Consider the following 18,222-nt stretch of genomic DNA (forward strand, 5'->3'; position numbering starts at 1 on the left):
ATATTTGCAAGATATATTTTCTGTGCTTTTACTTTGAACTTCCCTGTTTTATATTTAATTTGAGTGTTTTACAAGCTCCATTTAATTGAGATTTGCTTTTTATTTCCAGTCTATTTTTATTTTTACCTACAGTATTTTACACTCACATTTAGACTAGTTACTGACAACTTGGAGTTTTAATCCGTCTTCTATCTCTTTGCTTTCAGTTGTCTCAGCTGCTTCATTGCTCCTGCACTCACTTTGTGTTTCTTTTTAAATTGTCAAGTATTTTTATTACTCCAATTTTCCCCTTTCAGATTGTTAGTTATATATTCTATTATTCTTCTGGTTTTCACCCCATATTAACAACATGCATCCTTGTCTCATAGGTGTTAACCTCCAGTTACTATTTTTACTGCTTCCCAGTCAACTCAAGACTTCATAGCATTTTATAAGTACCACAAGGCATGATTACGGTTGTTGTCTGGAAGTCAGTGTTTATTTTCAGTTGCCTGTCTGTCTGTCCTGGTGCTCTTCATTCCTCCTTCAATTTTCATGTTTCCATCCAGGATCACTTTCCTCCTGCCTGAAGATCTCCTTTTAGTGTTTCCTTCGGCACAGGCCTCCCAGGAGTGAATTCTCATGATTTTTGATTGCCTGAGATCATCTTAATTTTGCCTTTTTTTTTTTTTTTTTTTGCTGTACGTGGGCCTCTCACTGCTGTGGCCTCTCTCGTCGCGGAGCACAGGCTCCGGGCCCGGCCGCTCCACGGCATGTGGGATCTTCCCAGACCAGGGCACGAACCCGCGTCCCCTGCGTCGGCAGGTGGACTCCCGACCGCTGCGCCACCAGGGAAGCCCTGCCTTCATGTCTGAGGATGTTCTTGATAGTATTGCATTTTTTGTGGGCAGTTGTTTTCTTTCCTCACATTAAAGATGTGCATCATTAGTTCTTTTGAAAAAGTCAGCTGCCAGTCTCACCATTATTCCACTGAAGGATGAGTCTTTCTCTGGGTGCTTTGAAGACTTTTTTCTTTGTCTTTGGTTTTTAGCAGTTATACTATCATGGGCTCTAGTGTGGTTTTCTTTGTAATCCTCCTTCTTGGAGTTAGTGGAATTTCTTTAATCTGTTATTTATCAATTTCAAACATTCTTGGCTGGTATCTCTTCAAACATTGCTTCTACTTTATCCTCTCTCCTCTCCTTCTGAAGCTCCATTTTCAAGTATGTTTAACATTTTCATCATTTCCCATATATTTCCTATTTCTTTATATTTTACATTATTTTGTTTCTCTCTATTTTCGTCTAGACATATTCTACTGATCTATTTTCCAACTTATAATACTCTGATTTACAGTGTCTACTCTAATGTTAGACCCAGCTACTTAATTCTTAATTTCAGGGGTTTTTTTTAAGTTTTCAATTTTCCATCTGATTTTTACAATTAATTCCATCCTCTAATAATGTTCTCCATATCTTCACCAATTTTCTTGGCTATATTAATCAGAGTAATTTTACAGTCCATGTCTTAAAATGCCAGCGTCTGGATCTCCTTCTGTTCTCTGTTTATTTTTGTTTTTGTTTTTTCCTTTTTAACTGTATTTGATCACTTGGTACTGTTTATAGCATACTTATTAATTTACTGAAATTACATATAATTAAATTGTAGAGACTTTAGATGATCTCTTACTACAGAGAGGATTTAATTTTTCTAGCAACATGGGCAGACCAGCCTGAGCCAGGCAGGGATTGAGTTGACTTGAGGCTGTATTTCAGGCTCTGTGAAGGCTTTTTTGTCATTATTCCTACGTCATAGCCTTTTAGGGGTTTCAGATGAAGGCCTGGGAATCTTTCTACTCATCCAACACATGAACACCTTAGGAAATGGAAAAAGGAAAGGAAAACCTCAGTAGATAACTGCGTGCTGAATTTTGGGCTCTCTGTGTTTTCCTTTTCTCCAGAATCATTGCTCCTGGAGTCTGTTAACTTGAAAGCCCTTAACTTCCTTTGTTGTCCATTCCGTCCAGTGACGATGTTACAAGCTCTGGGCCCCTGTTCTCTAATTGGCTGCTGTGCCCTGAGACATAGGTTAACCAACAGCCCAGGAGACAAGAGGAGGTGGGTGCCCAAAGAGCCCCAGTGCCTCCCTCCTCACCAGCACCCTGTCCTTCGAGTCCTAGCTGCTTCCGCTTCTCTCCAAGTAGATAATTTTTTAAATCACGTTGACCCCCTAGTGGGAGGGAAGTCAGATAAGCTTCCCTTCGTAGCCACAGGTGGAAGTCTATTTTAGTATACATTTTTTAATGTTCTTCAAAAATTGTAAACTTTACTTAACCCTAAAGAGTTAATGATTAACAATGTTGGAAGTGCATCTGTGTGGGACAGCTTGTTTCTTAAAGACTCCAGACAATTAAAAGTCAGAGTTAAAGCAAGTATCCAATTAAGTCTTCTCCAAAGCAGAATTTAAGTGTTGTAAAATAACTATAAACAAAATGTTCTGAGCATTTTTTAGAGAAGCAAAATATCACATAAAGTTAAGTTCAGAGACAGGTCCTTTGATGTGGGTCTTGCCGGAAATTTGCTGCAAAGATGGGTGGTCTGCACATCTGTGAAGTGGGGGCATGCCACCGCAGGCTCGACTGAGCACGGCTTTGCTTTATACTTTTATGCTGAACTCCTGTTTCTAGGACTCTGATCTAAGGCGCTAAGTCAGAAATAAGGGAAAAGGTTTATGCACAAAAATATTTATCATAATGCAAAGCTGTAAACATCTTAAATATACAATAAGGAATAGTTAAATAAATGATTAACTTCCATAAAAAAGAAGCCTTAAGATTAAAGCCACACAGGCAACTATGAAAGTGTGCCCCAAATCAGTGTTTGATTATCTATTTCCTCCCCCTTCCCATCCCCCTCCAATTCCCCTCCAATTCCCTTCTGTCCCCATCCATGCCTCCCCCTCTCCCCCATCACCCTCTCCCCGCCATTCTACTCCCCTCTCCCCTCCCACCACCGCCTCCCCCCTCCGCAGGAAGCTGCATTGCACCAGGAACTACATCCACCTGAACCTGTTCCTCTCCTTCATCCTGCGGGCCATCTCGGTGTTGGTCAAGGACGACGTTCTGTACTCCAGCTCAGGGACTCTGCACTGCCCCGACCAGCCGTCCTCCTGGGTAAGGCTGTCCCTGTGGGCGGGGTCCTCTCATGGGGGGCAGGTGCCTGTGTGAACTCCAGCTCCACCGAACTCCCTCCCCACCGCCCATCCCTTTACTCCAACCCCACTTGGCATCGGGAAGAAGTCCCAGAGCCGGTGGTCCCCGTCAGGGCGCGGGAGCGGGCCTGAGCTCGGAGCAGGCCCACGGTGGCCGGAGACACAAGGTGGGCACGTGGGCACTGCCCGGTGGGAGGTCACGGCCGGAGTGCTGACCCCAGGCAGAGCCGGCCTCCCAAGAGGCCGCTGCCCCGAAGCACCAGCGGCAGCTCGAGCCGGATGTTCCTGGCACGGGTGGGCACGCACGACGCCGTTTTCTCCGCACACGTCCGGGATTCTGAGCAGTAGATGCTTCCCCTGACTGCTGGGTGGAAATCACCTGCGCGGTGAGTGCGTCCCCGCAGCACCTGCTGGGAGCGCAGTGCCCGCCCGTGACCCGCGGGCCCAGCTCTTTGCAAGAGGATGAATCACCTTAACTGTTAGTTTCTGCAGTGCAGGCTTGGCTTGTGGTGGACATCAGTGGGCCTTTAAGGCATAGTTGAGTTTAGTGCGTTTATATTGAGCTCCTCTGAGATCAAGTCCTTCTACCCAGTCTTCCGACACCCAGTCGCACCCTCCACCTAGGTTCTACACGGCACCCTAGTCCTGGTCACAGCTCTTCCACACTAGCCGGAATGCTGTTCTCCACCCGCCTCCCAAGCGGATGGATTCATGTGCTGGCACCCTTGCTCTGGACTGAGCAGATTTGAGTCAATGTCGTTTTAACATAGTAAAGCCTTTATCACACCGAAGAACTTCAGCTGCTTCTTGGGTCTGCAGGTGCAATAAATATCAATATACTCCTGGGATAATCTTGACCAGGAGGCATGTGGACTGAATATAATAAAGAAATTAGCAACAAGATCCTCCACCTGGCAAGTCCCAGCCGCAGGTGGAAGTGCGGCCCCTGGGCTCTCGTCCCTAGATCGAGCCTCCGCTGCACAGCTGGGGGTGCACCCGCAGGCCTGGAGCAGGGGTGCCTGGCTGTCCTCCCGCTGAGGAGCCTTCGGTCCCGTCTCTGTGTCTCAAAGCTCTGCTCGAAGCAGCGCTCCGTACTTAGCTCTTCATTAAAGGACGTAGTGACCCTGACGGGCCCACAGACAGCAGGCCCTGGAGCGGTGCTCTCAACTTTCTCCTGCTGTGTAGACGGAGGATCTGGCTGAGGGACGGGCAGCAACAGGGACCTGGGTGTCCCTGCCCTGAGTCCCACCTGCCTAGGGGTAAGCTAGGAGGCCCTGGGCTCTGCAGTGAGGCTGACGCATCTGAACAGGGATGCACCCGGCCCAAAGCTGAATGCTGACCAGCTGCTTGCTGTCCCGGGTGGGTCGGGGGGAGGCGGAGAGCCAGAGACAAGGGCTGGAGGCTGGGCTGGGGGTCTGCACATTGCAGAGGGTCCTGGGCCCACTGAGCTGCCACGTAGGCCCACAGCCCGGGCCAGAATGGCAGAGGGGGTAGGAGAAGGGGAAGTGAGAAGAGCCCATCAACACACACAGGTGCACAAGTGCACACACACGCAGAACACATGCACACAGAGGTGCACAGGCACGCAGAAACACACAGGCATGCGTACGCTCACACAGAGACACAGGCGCACAGACCCAGGCACACACACACCCTTCAGACTCTGTCCCATCACGAGTTTGGCTCCGTCCCTGGAAAGACGGCTCCAAAGGAAGGGGCTTTGCATGGTGCTGGGGGAGACCATGTCCTCGAGTGTGGAGCAGCCGTGGACACAGGACGAGTGAAACTGCACACGTGGACATCACCACGCCATCGCCTCTGCCGCTCACTGTGCACTGAGGGCTCCAGGCATGAGACCCACAGAGGCACCAAGGCCCATATCCCCAGCCCTGCAGCTGTCATCTTCACGTGTTTAAACAAAATATCCTGTTGACTTGCTCTTAGCCAGCACCTACCGATGCTGTAAGTCTTCCCAGCACTCTAGGGAAATGCCGTCTGGCCCCATAGAGCCTGAGAGGACACGTGTCTCCAGGTGTGACACCTGATTTTGCCTTTGACAACCCTCATGGTAGGTGCTGTTTTCTCGTCCTTTTCAAGGAGTTGGGCCTCAAAGAAGCCAGTGTCTTTATTGGATCAAAACGTGGACCAGGAGACAGAACCCCTGCCTCCGTCCCACCTAGGCCAGCCCGCACATGTGTGGGCGCCTCGTTCTCTGCACTTGTTGGTCTGGGTTTGATCTAAACCTGTGGAAACCGTGCTCCAGTCTAGAGAAAATCCTCCAACAGGATATCCTGGAAATCCTCTGAGTCTAGCGGTGTCTCAGGGTCTGCTTTGAATCTACCGTGCAGGTGTGACGTAATCTGCGCGACACCCTGTTTTTGTATCTTCTGTCCCCACGAGCGTCAGTGTACGTGTATCTTCGTGCACCAGTGCTCTCACCTCGGTCAGGTGGGTCTGGAGAGAGACTGGAGGGACCAAAGGGCACATGTGTTTACATTGCGACAGATAGTGCTAGACAGCTTTCCAAAGGCAGAGATGCCACGGGTGCTACGGATGCTGCGTGTGCAGGACGTGCCCTCTGCGCCGGCCAGCAGGGCTCACCACAGGTTCCCTCCACCCGTGGGTGTGGAGCTCTTCCCTCCTCGACACCCAGCACGCGCCTCTGTCACTGTCCCAACGAGGTCTTGGGTCGCTTCTCCTGTCTCCACAGCAGTGTTGTCACGTGCGTCTTTCCACTTACGGCGGCCCAGCCCCGATGTCCAGCGGGCCGCCTCCACATGCAGACCCCCTCCCCGCCCTCAGCATCAGTAAACCGTAACCGCCTTAGAAAGAGACGGAACCACACTCCACTTAGGCAAGAGAGACCTGGTGCGAGGTCAGGGGCTGGAGCGTCCTGGAGAGGATGGAGCCGCTGTGAGTCCAAGCGCCTCATGACCCCGGGGAGCCAGCTGAGGGGCTGCCGTGCATTGTCTGCAACTCTGTCCACCCCATACACGTGTACGAGTGTGTCCACATATATGGAAGTACATCCACCCATCAGCCACATACACATATTAGGGGAGGCGGCTGCAAAGACACAGAAGGAGGATAGAAGTAAAAGTACTGTTCTTGTTTTCAGCTCACTTATATAAGCTTAGTGATTGAAAGCCTCAATTTCATGTTTGCTCATGACGTGGAAATACCTGATATGTTTACTTATATGAAGGTCTGAGAGATTAAAAATGCATTTACTTTATGTAATACATAATTTTTCCCTTTCAAAACTCCTGGGGAAATAATGTATTTGGTGGGTTTCTTGTTTATTCCTTTATTTTTCCATCTCTTGTTAAGAGTGCACAGTGAGGAAGAACAAAGGAGAAAAAGTGGAAGTGAGTGGAGGGTAAGGATGCAGCGAGGAGAGGGGGATGCAGGGAGGAGGGGGATGCAGGGAGGAGAGGAGAATGCAGGAGGAGAGGGGGATGCAGGGTGGATGAGGATTCAGGGAAGAGAGGAGGATGCAGGGAGGAGAGGGAGATGCAGGAGGAGAGGGGGATGCAGGGAGGAGGGGGGATGCAGGGAGGAGGGGGGTCAGGAGGAAGGAGAGGGAGGTCAGCCAAGCGTGCCAGGCCCCACATGGTCACTCTCAAAGTTACATGTCACCCTCAGGGACACTGTGCATCTGCCTGGGCCCCATGCTACCCTCCAGCGAGTTCCAGGGCCTCACCTGAACAGGCACACACCTCCAGGCGGCACCTCTGTGTTGGGTGGCCACATGCCTCGTGCAGCACGGGCTCGCGTTGGGACCTGGAGCCGGCTGCCCGCCCCGAAAGTCCTCATCCAAACGCAGTGTGCTCTCTCACTCTGTCTGTGGCATCCAGGTGGGCTGCAAGCTGAGCCTGGTCTTCTTCCAGTACTGCATCATGGCCAACTTCTACTGGCTCCTGGTGGAGGGGCTGTACCTCCACACCCTCCTGGTGGCCATCTTCTCCCCCAGCCGGCGCTTTGTGGCCTATCTCCTGATTGGATGGGGTAAGGACTCCCCCCGACAGCCCACTGCCACCCCCAAACCCCCCAGGTTCCTGATTGCTGTCCTCTCTGACCTATAAATGCAGGTGCTTTCAGCTCAGAAAAATGCTGTGCTGCCCCTGTAGGAAGAGCTTTTCTAGAGCCAACAGCTTAGTATTTCTGGGAGCCAGGACCTGATTTAAAACTGCTCTGACTCTATTGCTGGGGCAAACCCTGATGGTGGGCAAGTCAGAAGGAAGGGGCCTGGGAGGAGGAGAAGCAGGGAGGCCATCCATCACGAGGTCCCACTAACGTGCCCATCAGCAGGGCTGTGCGTCAGCTGCGGGACCCCCACCTTCACAGCGAGGGACTCCCCTGCAGGTCTTTGCCAAGTCTGAACACAGCCTCCCCAGCACGTTGACACCGACACCCAGAAACACAGAGATGTGTTTCAGGACTGTGAAGCCTTCAGACACATACTCAGTTATCTTCACTGCTTAGTAAGGCATGAGCATAAGCCTGTATGTATTTATGAAGAGCTTCCACTTGATCTTTTCATCGGAAGGCCCTTGTCCCTGACCATCAGGCTAATGAAAGCTCCCACGTGTGCCCCTGCTGGGCTGGTGCAAGTAACCAGCATGGGGTTGTGGTCACCAGGTGTCTTTCTGCAGGCATCCCCACCGTCTGCACAGGTGCGTGGGCTGCGGCCAGGCTTTCACTAGAAGACACAGGGTGAGTGCCATGCCTGTAAAGAGAGGTCAAGCAGCACTGAGGTCCTGGCATCACTGGTCTTGGGAAACCAGAGAGAAGCTTCGTATCTGGTCAAAGGCAGCCTTTGGACACAGATGGGGAGGACGTTGAACTGCACGGGGAGGAATACGGGTTGGAGTGCTTGGAGAAGAGCCCAGGGACAGGTGGGGCTGAGCTGGGCCTGGCAGCGGAGCTGAGGTTGGGGTCAACCAGGCAGAGACGGAGCAGCCAGCCCAGCGAGGAGGCCGGGTTGAGAGGCCAGCTGGGGCGCAGCTCTCCGAGGTAGCGCAGTTGGACCAGGGCCCAGAGCACTTCTGCCTCGTGTGCACAGTGAGCCAGACCGTGGCCCAGACCCAAGCACCAAGAGCTCCCACCACCGGCGCTGTGCCTCATGCAGGACCCAGGGTCTACCAGTTGTCCACTACCAGTAACAAACCACCCAAAGCTGGGAGCTCACATAGTCCCAGTTGATTTGGTGTGTTTCTGTCCCTGGAACTTGGGGCGGTTCTCCTGGCCTCAGCCTGGCTCACTCACACGCCACAGGCACCTGCAGGGGCAGCCAGGGCCGTGGGTCTAGGCAGCGTACGCTGGGTTCCAAGGACTCCACATCCTGCTGTCAACCAGCTAGGACCCAGGACGAGGGTGGGTCTCTGCCCCTGCTGGGAAGGGGTGTGGGTGACGGAGTGAGCTGGAGGCATTTTACAAGCCGCCCACCCCAGCTTCCTGCTGGAGAGAGCGCGTGGCAGTCAGGAGGGACCCCCTAAGGAGCCGCGTGAGTGAGAGGGCTCACGGTCGGGGCGCTTTGTTTCGCAAGCCCCCGGGGAAAGTGTTCAAGCCCCCGGGGAAAGGGTGAGTCTGCAGCGTGCTTATCCTCCTGTGCTTGGTTTGTAGATGGAATTGGTGGTAACGTGATTTTCCTTCTCTCTTTTCAACAGTTGCTGGGATACCAATGACCACAGTGTTCCCTGGTGGGTTATACGAACACCAATTTTAATTTCTATTATAGTAAGTCATTTCTGTATTGAAACGTGAGTTGCCTGCCAGGTTGCACACTTGGGCAGAGAGCGAGCCCACTGTCTGGTAGTAACTATAAAGGGTCCGTTCTACTAGGTCTTCTGAGACAAGTACCCTGAGGCTGAGCTCTTGCATGGTGGGCTTGGCCCACCTTCAGGACGAATTCTCAGTGAAGCGGAGGGCGAGAAAGAGACAGTCCTCCAGGGGAACCTCGGGGTGGGGTGGGGGTCAGAGTCAGGTCCCCCAGGTGTGCAGCCTTAGAGCAGAACTGGATTTCCACCTGCGGATTTCACGTCTCAAAATTAATTTTCTCAACTCAGCTGCCGTGCCCTGGGGTCGGAACGTATGTGATGCAGCAGAGAGACACTGTCTGGCTCTGACTCAGGGGGTGGGGCAGGGAAGAGCAGAACTAGGGGCAGGGCCCTGGTGCTTCTGAAACAGCAGAGGCACACACATCCCGGCCACACCACCTCCCTTGCAGGGGGACGTCACACACAAACGTGTCGTCTCTTTTTCGTGCAGGTCAATTTCATCCTTTTTGTTAGTATTATACGAATTTTACTGCAGAAGTTGACATCCCCAGATGTCGGCGGCAATGACCAGTCACAGTACAAGTGAGTATTTGTTTAGCTCCAGCTCTGAGCCACCCTCACCAACCTCAGGCAGCCTGGAAACTCTGAGTATATGTGTGGAGAGCAGCAAAACTGGGGTGCGAGACCCTGCAGATGACCCCAGCTTTTCTCCTTTAGTCGCAGGAGTGTGCTCTTGGCCACTTTACAGGGACCCCCGGAGATGGACTGTTTTGTCCAAAGGCCAGCGTTGCCATGGCAATTTTTCAAGCCGTGTTCCTCTCCTTCATTCCAGCGTGGATGTCCTCTAGAGAGCAGCTTATTGAAGTGTTCTGCCCGCTCTCCTGTTTTGTAATCTGACTTTTCTCTCCTTGGCCACACGTTGTTTGTATTTTATATTTAGTTCTTTCTTGCCCATCAGACCACAGGGTCCAGGGGACACCGCATGTCGCGCCCTGTACTTAATAATAACTCAAGTGATGTTTGTTGCCTGGATGACAACATGAACATGGCTGTCATCATCTCCCTCGTGGGGAAGAGAAGTTAAGTAAATCACTCCCCATCATCCAGCTGATTAATAAGGGTCTGAGAACTCCGTAAAGGAACTTGAGGGTCATATGAATTTCTATCAAGAATTTATAAAGAAAAGATAAAGCCCACAACTCGAGTATAAAATAAAGCCAGTTTAGTGTGGAGTGGTTGGTCCAGCTGATAGGAGCCTTGGATACAGGCAGATTGGGGTTGGAATTGCAGCTGCAGAAGCTGCGTGACCCTGGGTGGGTTACCTGACTGCCCCTGCAGGGTGGGCCCCCCTCAGCTGTCTCCTTCCCTCCCCTCCTTTAGACAGCAGGGTGGACCTGGGGAGACAGGTGGCATCCCCTGTGGTCAGCAGCCCAGTGCTGGGTTATGTACCAGCTGGAGGCCTGGGGGAGGTAACTGCACTGCTCTGCCTCGGTTTCCTCACCTGTGAAGTGGAAATAATAATAATGCTTGTCATAAGGTTATAAGGACTGATAGAGTTAATATTCAAAAGACATTTAGTGGCTGGCACCAGCAAAGTGTTGCGATAGAGTTTGGTAAACATATACATATAACTGTGCCCTGAGGTGTGACAGTCTCTGCCCAGCCCACATCAGAGGTCAGGCCTAGAGATAGGATTCCACGTCAGACCACAAAGGATAAAGTGGTTTCAGCCGAACCTTCCAAGTAGCATCTTTACTGCTCAGGTGAGAAGCCGGGCTGGTTCCTGGACTCGCCCCATGCCTGCAGCTCAGGCTGCCCTTCCAACTGAACTTCCAGTTTCTGCACGTCTTGTTCAGGGCCACGCTGACCTTTCCTCTGGGCTCTTTGGGAGCGTTCCTAAGCGGATCTTAGAGATGGATGCTTTTACTTTGGAAACAAAATAAAGTGGGCATGATAGAATCTGTTCTTTTTCCAGGATAACAAAAAGGCAGAGCACATCTTTTCTGTGTATCTGTCTCGTAACAGTAGTGGCAGATGTCCAGGCACAGGGCCCCAGGGGTCCAGCTTCTAAATCCCTTTTCTAGAAACTAGCACAACAGCAAATTCCAGATGGATCAATAGTGAGAATCCAGGCAGGTTCTCTCTAACATTTAAATAAAGGGCAGCTCCCTGCAGAATCCCAGCCTTCACTCACTGGGCTGGCAGAGACCCGAGGTAGTGAAGGCAGCAAGTGCACCGTGGGTATTGCAAAGTCAAAGGTTCAAAGCTGCACGTGGTGGCAGCTGGGTGGTCAGTGAGGCCTTCCCTGCCCACCAAGGCCCAGGGCATGCTCACGTCTGGTGCAGAGCGTCTGGGATTCAGAGTTTGTGCAGATTGCCCAGTACAGAGGAAATCTTGTTGTAAGTGCCACAGTGCCTCAAAAATATGTAAAGCAAAGGGTGACTTTTTTCCGAGTGTGGGCTGGGGTCCACCAAGCAGAGGAGACGCGGAGGAGCGCGGAGGTGCCTCCCGCCTCAGTTCCCACCACTCAGAGTTGCCAGGATGAGGCGGGTTGTTGGAGCGGCTGCCGGTTCTGGGGTCACCCAGGGGCCTGGACATGCACACGTACCACCTGGGGGCCCAGGCCCCTGCATTCCTGACCAGCCCCGCGGTGGTCCCAAAGCTCCTGACCCTTAGAACGTGCTGGGCTTGCTACACCAAATGTGGCCAGGTTGAGTCACCTGGGAAGGTGCTGGGCCACCTGCAGAGACCTGATTTAACTGGATGACGGCAGCCTGGACTTGAAGAGGTTGAAAATCCCCCAGATGATTCTCATGTCAGAAGTGGCTTATAGAAGTGGTCCTCAAAGTGGGGTCCCGACAGCAGCCTCGGCATCTCTGGGCACCTGATAGAAGAATTCTCAGGTCTGCGTTTTAACACGACCTCCAGGTGGTTCTGGTGCAGGTAGGGCTGAGAAGCCCTGACTTGATGTGTCCTGTACCTGCTCGGGGAGCGGGAGGGGCTTCGAAGGGGGGGGGGAGGATTGAGGTCAGGTATTTTATTTTCAACACAAATGCAGTGAGAAGAAAATCTGCTCTTTGATTAGGGAGGGTAAGAGCTCTTTGATAGGCAGAGAAATTAGATCTGGTCCAGGTTCCCTGATTCCTCGGACTCTGTGCGATCCAGAGCAGGGTCGCCTGCCAGGACCCATAAACAGCCGTCTGCGGGAACACTTTCTGTCACGCTTGTGCTCAGGGGGCCACCCCTGCTTTTGATCTGAAAGTAAAACTTGCCCCCATCCTCCAAAGGCTGGGGATGGTCTCGGCTATTAAAGCCAGTGGCACACGGGGCCGTCAGACCCGCTCAGAGCAATGTCATCCTTGGCAAACTCGTCAGGATTTCTTGGAAGAGCTTTGCTGCTTTATGAGGCAAAGTGGTGGCCATCATCGCGTTTGCACACTCAGTCCATACGGGGTGGGGTGGTGTCAAAGCTAGGGGGCCCCTGGGCTGGCCAGCAGGCGGCCGTCGGGTCACCTCGGGAGCTCGGGCCCCCCCCCCCTGTGGTGCAGGAGGCTCACCAAGTCCACCCTGCTGCTCATCCCTCTCTTTGGAGTCCACTACATGCTGTTCGCCGTGTTTCCCATCGGCATCTCCTCCAAGTACCAGATACTCTTCGAACTGTGCATCGGATCCTTCCAGGTGCGTGGCAAGGGGCTGGGCATCCCGGGGAGGGGAGGGTGTGAGTGAGCTCTGACCCACTGCCCTTCTCGCTTGCTTGCAGGGCCTGGTGGTGGCGGTCCTCTACTGCTTTCTGAACAGTGAAGTAAGTCCTTTGACCTCCTCGGGAAGCACAGGTTCTCGGCTTGTGAGGGAGTCCCTGAAACGCCCCTGAAACCCCTGCGGAGGGCCCGCCCTGCTGTGGGGTCAGTGCCGTTGCCCGGCGCCCGCGGCGCTCGGCTCCGTCTTCCCGCACACCTCGACCGCCCCCGCCGACCCGCAGCGTCCCAGAGCCTGTCCGCAGGCGAGCGCCCGGACAGCCCCGCCCCCGGACAGCCCCGCCCCCAGGCGGCCGCGCCCCCCGGACAGCCCCGCCCCCCAGCCAGCCCACACCCCCGGCGGCCGCGCCCCGCCCACCCGCCGCTTTGCCTCTGCCGCGCCCCGCCTATAACCTCGCCTCACCTGGGCGGCGGCTGCCTCTCCAGCGGCTCGCTCGGCGCCTCGCGCGTCTTCCTCGTCACCCCGCGCTGTCCTCAGGGTCCCCTCCCTCCATCGCTTTCCTCGCTTCTTTCGGGGCTGCCAAGCGGGAGCGCTAGCGAGCATCGGCGGCGGGAGTAGCAGGAAACTCCAGGCCGAGGAAAAGCGCCGGCTCTGCTCTGTAAACGTTTCCCATCCCTAAGCAGCACCTCCGCGCAGAGTCCTCAGATAGGGGAGGGTCAGCCTGGAGACCCCTCCGCGCCCAGAACCCCGGCTCTGGACCGCGGGCGGCGGGGAGGCGGGCAGGGGACGCCTGGCTCCCAGCCGGCCCCGCCCCCTGCGCCGGGGCGTCCCAGGTCCCCCGTCCGGGCCCCACCCCGGCTGTGTCCAGCCGTCTCCGCTCCCCCGGCCGAGCCGGCGTCTGCTGCGTGCTCCGTGCCTCCCTGTCCCGTGTCGTCTGAGCGACTCCTGCACCTCCCTCCCCTCGTTCTTTCCGGACCCCCCTGACACCCCCGCCCCCCGGGAGCCAGGGAGCAGAACCAGGACTGTAGGGCAAAGCGCTGGGGCCCCGGCTTCCACAGGAGGTCTTTTCTGAAAAGGCGAATTAGCCCTCTCGGGCTCTCGGTGTAGCGGCCGCTGCCTCTGGATTGAAGCCTTGGGCTCCGTAGTCTGACCTCCTTTCTCTTGGTCCCTCGTCTGGTCCCGCATCCTTCTCCGCTTCTTCATTCCCAGGCCCGTCTGTCCCCGCCCCGCGTCCATGGATATCACACCCTCCACACCCAGAAAAGGGCCGAAGGGGAAGCGTTCATCCACGGGCATTCGCCCTAGGGGGAAGCTGGGGTCTCGGTTCCAGCTTGCCCACCGCCTGAGCCCCGCCTGCTCTCGCCCCCGCCCCAGGTGCAGAGCGAGCTGGGGAGGATGTGGCGGCCGACTCTGTGCCCCAGCCGGCCCTCCGGCCGGGACTGCAGGCTGCACAGCTTGTCCGGCTCGAGGAGCGGCTCGGAGGGCACCCTGCAGGTCCCCCGCGGCTCCCGCGCCCTGTCCTTCCTGCAGACAGAGACCTCGGTCATCTAGAGGTGCCTCCACACCGCAGCCCGAGCCCCCAGCCAGGGGTGCCTGGGGTGAATCGGCTCGGACCCACTGGAGCGGGCTTGGCGTATCCCCCCCGTGGAACCGGCTTACCTTGTAACCGCCCGGGGTTTAAACCTAACGATTGTTACACTCCAGCATTTCGGTAGTTTTGTGCTTTATGTTGTTTGGCCGTGCAGACAGACCCATTTTCAAAGAGACCAGGAAAGATCAAGGTGGCAGTAGCCCAGGACTTGGGTCCAGCGACTGTGGAAGAAAACAGGGGATTTTCTGATCTCAGTGCCTGTTCTCAGGGGGCACAGGCCTGGGCTGGGATGCTGGCCCTGAGTGACGTGGTCACCCTTCCTCTGCAGGACCTACATCGCCGGCCTCAGCCCCCAGGTCCCACAGGGCAGCCCCTTGTGTGCAGGACACACAGGCGCCTGCTGAGGGCTTCCGTGGAATCCTCCCGCAAGCCCAGGTGGGCCCCGCCTGGCACAGTCACGCTCACACCGCCATCCAGGCTCTTCTTTCTGTGCCGCTGCACTCGGTTCTCCAACCCCTTTATGATACTGGTCCCCTTTAACAATGAGGCCACAGAGTCTTCGTTCTGAGGCATCACAGACCTGAGCGCAAGTGCCAGCCATCGGGATGACTGGCTCCAGGGGGCGGGGCCTGGCAGGCAGGGCCAGGCTGGGCGGGGGTGGTGGCTGGACGTCCGGGGGCGGGGGTGGGGGGCGCCGCGAGGCCGTCGCCCTGCAGCGTCCCTCTGGGGTGTGCACCCAAGCCCCCTGTGAGAGGAGCCTGGTCAAAGAGTGGCAGCGTCCACCCGGAGCCCCCGGCAACCCGGCTCCCCAGCTCAGACGATTTGCTGCGACCAGATCTGCACGACCAACTGAAGAGCCAGCTCCCAGGGTGCCCGGGGCCGTTGGTGGAGCGTGGGAGTCAGATGTGCACCTGGAAGTCCGTCAGCTGCCGGGAGCCAAGGCCGCGGGCCTGGAACGGGGAGGCCTGGCCTGACTGACAGCAGAGGGGAGAGTGAATATCACTCACTGTTAGCAGAGGAGGGGGTGACCAAATAAAATGTTGTAAACGTGTGTGGAATGTCCTCAAGCCGCCATGTGTGACCGCTTGAGTAAAACCCATTTCGTGTCTGTTCGCTGGGTGACCCCGGCCAGCAAATGCTGAGGCCCCAGGATCTCAAACTGAGGACATTCGGAGGAGATCTTCCCGTGTCTAAAGCGGAGCCTGGATGGCGTACGGGGTGGGAAGCGGGGCACGTGGCAGCTTGCGGCTTTTGCAAGCAGCCACCTTCCCCAGGGCACTTACGCCGCCTGCCTGGACGTGCTCCTTGCAGCATCCGGTCAGCGGTGGGGGTGATGCGCGGGGCGCCCGGCAGCCCTGCAAGGGTGGGGGGGGCACCTGCGGCTCCCAACACACCCACCCCACAGCTCCACAGAACCTGAGAACCTGCTAACTAGGGCCAGGGCTGAGCACATGCGTGCCTGCATATGTGCACGTATGTGTGTGTGCCTTCTGGGAGCTAACCCCTAACTGCATTTGTGCTACAGACAGATAAAATCTATTTCTAGTAAGCTCCATGTTCAACCAAACTGCTTCATTCCAATACCGCACACTGCTAAAGGTCAAGTTCTCCAAAAGCTGACTTAGAAATGAGCAGACGGACCAGCCTCCTGTGAGTTTCTGAGAGCCCCAGGTGCCAGGTGATGGTGCATTGTCAGCTGTCCACTGGTGGAAAGAGCTTCATGAGAATTTGCTTAAGGTAGGAATGTGTTGCATTCGCAAGGAAGGGAAGTGAATAGGTGATGTCGGGACGGGCAACAAGCACCTTCCTTTCTTAGCAAGAATGGCGTTTTTTCAATGGTGCTTTTTATCAGGTTTTCAGGTTAGAGAAATTATACAGAGGAGTTACCAAACCTCAGATATTATAGGCAGATATCACCCAGAAGGTGAAAAAGCCCTGAATTTCGCCCTCCATCTGGCTCTTACTGCTTGAGAAGTAAACATCCAGAGTGAATCGTCTTGTTCCCAAGAGTTTCCTCTACGTCTACGCAAACCTCTCCCTCCCTCCCTCCCGCGCTTTCTTCTTTTTCCTCGTGGAAAGTAGGTCATATTGTGTAGAAGTTTCTGCTTTTTTAGTTAAGACGGGCTGTGTGGGTCTTGCCTGTCTGCACACAGATGTGCTTTACTTGTAACAGCTGCGTGAAGTTCCATGGCACGGACGCGCTTGGTTTATTCCACACCCCTGGTGATGAATGTTTGAGCGCTTCTGCATGTGCTGGAGCATCGCCACAGAACAACGTCCCGGAAGTGGGAATGGGTTCCGGGCCTGCGCTTTTGGCTCTGGGCGGGTACGGCCCTGGAAGAGGTGGCCTCAGCGCCGCTCTCACCAAGCTGCGGTAGACACCAGCATCACTGGGGTTCCCATCTCTCTTCGCCCCAATCTGCTGTCTTTAGTCTTGGAGACAGCGAACGTCTCTTCTTTACAGAAAGCTTTCTCTTTAGTTCTGAGCCTCAGCCTGACCCACGGACGTAGACGTCAGGTAGCCAGGCCCCTGCTTCTCCAGTCAGCTGCCCCACCTGAATGCAGGTCCTGCTGAAAGTTTACAGATTAACTTCCTTATTCGTGGAAATGGGGACAAGACTCCGCAGAGGTCGTGGGCGGTGTGTCCTCGTCACCTGTTTGCATCGCCGACCACCGGGCCCTGTAAGAGGCCCTGCTTAGCTTGGGGACGTCACAAAGGATTTAGGGCATCGTTTATACTGAAGAGTGTTCTTTGCAAGATGGAGCGAAAAGGGCCTGTCACTTCCATTATCTTCTCTAAAGGTTTAATGAGGAAAGTGGAGCAGGCACAGGCGGTGGGGGCCCCCACTCGTGACAGCAGTCCCACCACCCCTGCCCAGGGGCGTCCCGGACTGAGCCCTGGATAGCAGGCCTCAGCGCCAACAATGACCCCAGAGCTGTCACTGGGATCTTGGTTAAAGCTACTTATATTCATTATATTCAACCCCTGACACTGAAGGACCAACAGGGGGAAATAAACTATTGGAATATAATTACAAAATAATGAGGCCAAGTAGCACCAATTTCTCTTTTGGAGATTTAGGACTTTACAAATCCTTATATGCTGAATGCTATAGATAGCCAAGTATAAGAAGCAGCAAGTGAACTCAATACACCTGAAAAACACAAGCTTTCCTGGTTTTAATCATTATAATCATGAATCTAGAATATGCAAAATTTGTGATTTTCAAGTCATAACAAAAATAATTAACAATTCATTCAGATTTAAAGGCACACAATATACTAACACCCGTCATAATGTGACTCATCACTGCAGACTTTCACATGCATGGGCACATGTGTTCTCCCAGACCTCTCAGCCTGCTGTGAAAACCCACGCACCATCTGTTCTGGGCTCTGTAGGAGCCCCATCTCTGTAAGTTTAGTCCCAGTCTCTGTGCGCGCATGAAACACACTCATGAATGCTGGACTAGGCGTTTCCGGAAGCAGCCCCGGCCGCCTCCCCGGGGCCTTTGGAAAGGGTTTTGGCTGGCTTCCCTCCCCACCCACAACCGAAGAGAGTCCCTCCTTGTCAGACAGGCTTAAGGCTGGGGGATGGACAAGCTGAAGGAAGAGGAGGGGGGCGGAGAGCGTTTACTCTTGGGGGGGCGATGGGCAACTTAACAGAGCAGCGCTGCAGATAGCACGTCGTGCACAGAACAGGGGTGCAGGGAAAGGGAGCTCGGGAGTTACCGAAGCCACCAGGCGCCCACTGGTACAGAAGGCAGAGAGGGGGCTTCCCTGGTGGCACAGTGGCTGAGAGTCCACCTGCCGATGCAGGGGACGCGGGTTCGTGCCCCGGTCCGGGAGGATCCCACATGCCGCGGAGGGGCTGGGCCCGTGAGCCATGGCCGCTGAGCCTGCGCGTCCGGAGCCTGTGCTCCGCAGCGGGAGAGGCCACAACAGTGAGAGGCCCGCGTACCGCAA

The 18,222-nt window shown here is 54.7% G+C and overlaps 1 protein-coding gene across 1 annotated transcript in view; it reads left to right on the plus strand.

The window, feature by feature from the left end:
• VIPR2 (vasoactive intestinal peptide receptor 2) overlaps positions 1–14,800 on the plus strand; it is a 68,001-nt gene extending 53,201 nt beyond the window's left edge. Inside the window, exons 6-13 of the mRNA XM_082662209.1 lie at positions 3,010–3,151; positions 7,047–7,197; positions 7,845–7,905; positions 8,859–8,928; positions 9,460–9,551; positions 12,518–12,647; positions 12,730–12,771; positions 14,040–14,800. Coding sequence (XP_082518335.1) covers positions 3,010–3,151; positions 7,047–7,197; positions 7,845–7,905; positions 8,859–8,928; positions 9,460–9,551; positions 12,518–12,647; positions 12,730–12,771; positions 14,040–14,216 — 865 coding nt within the window. The 3' untranslated portion in view covers positions 14,217–14,800. The remainder of the gene's footprint in view (positions 1–3,009; positions 3,152–7,046; positions 7,198–7,844; positions 7,906–8,858; positions 8,929–9,459; positions 9,552–12,517; positions 12,648–12,729; positions 12,772–14,039) is intronic.
• Positions 14,801–18,222: the final 3,422 nt, after the last annotated feature.

Source organism: Grampus griseus, assembly GCF_964374135.1.
Source record: "Grampus griseus genome assembly, chromosome: 9".
NCBI lineage: Eukaryota > Metazoa > Chordata > Mammalia > Artiodactyla > Delphinidae > Grampus > Grampus griseus.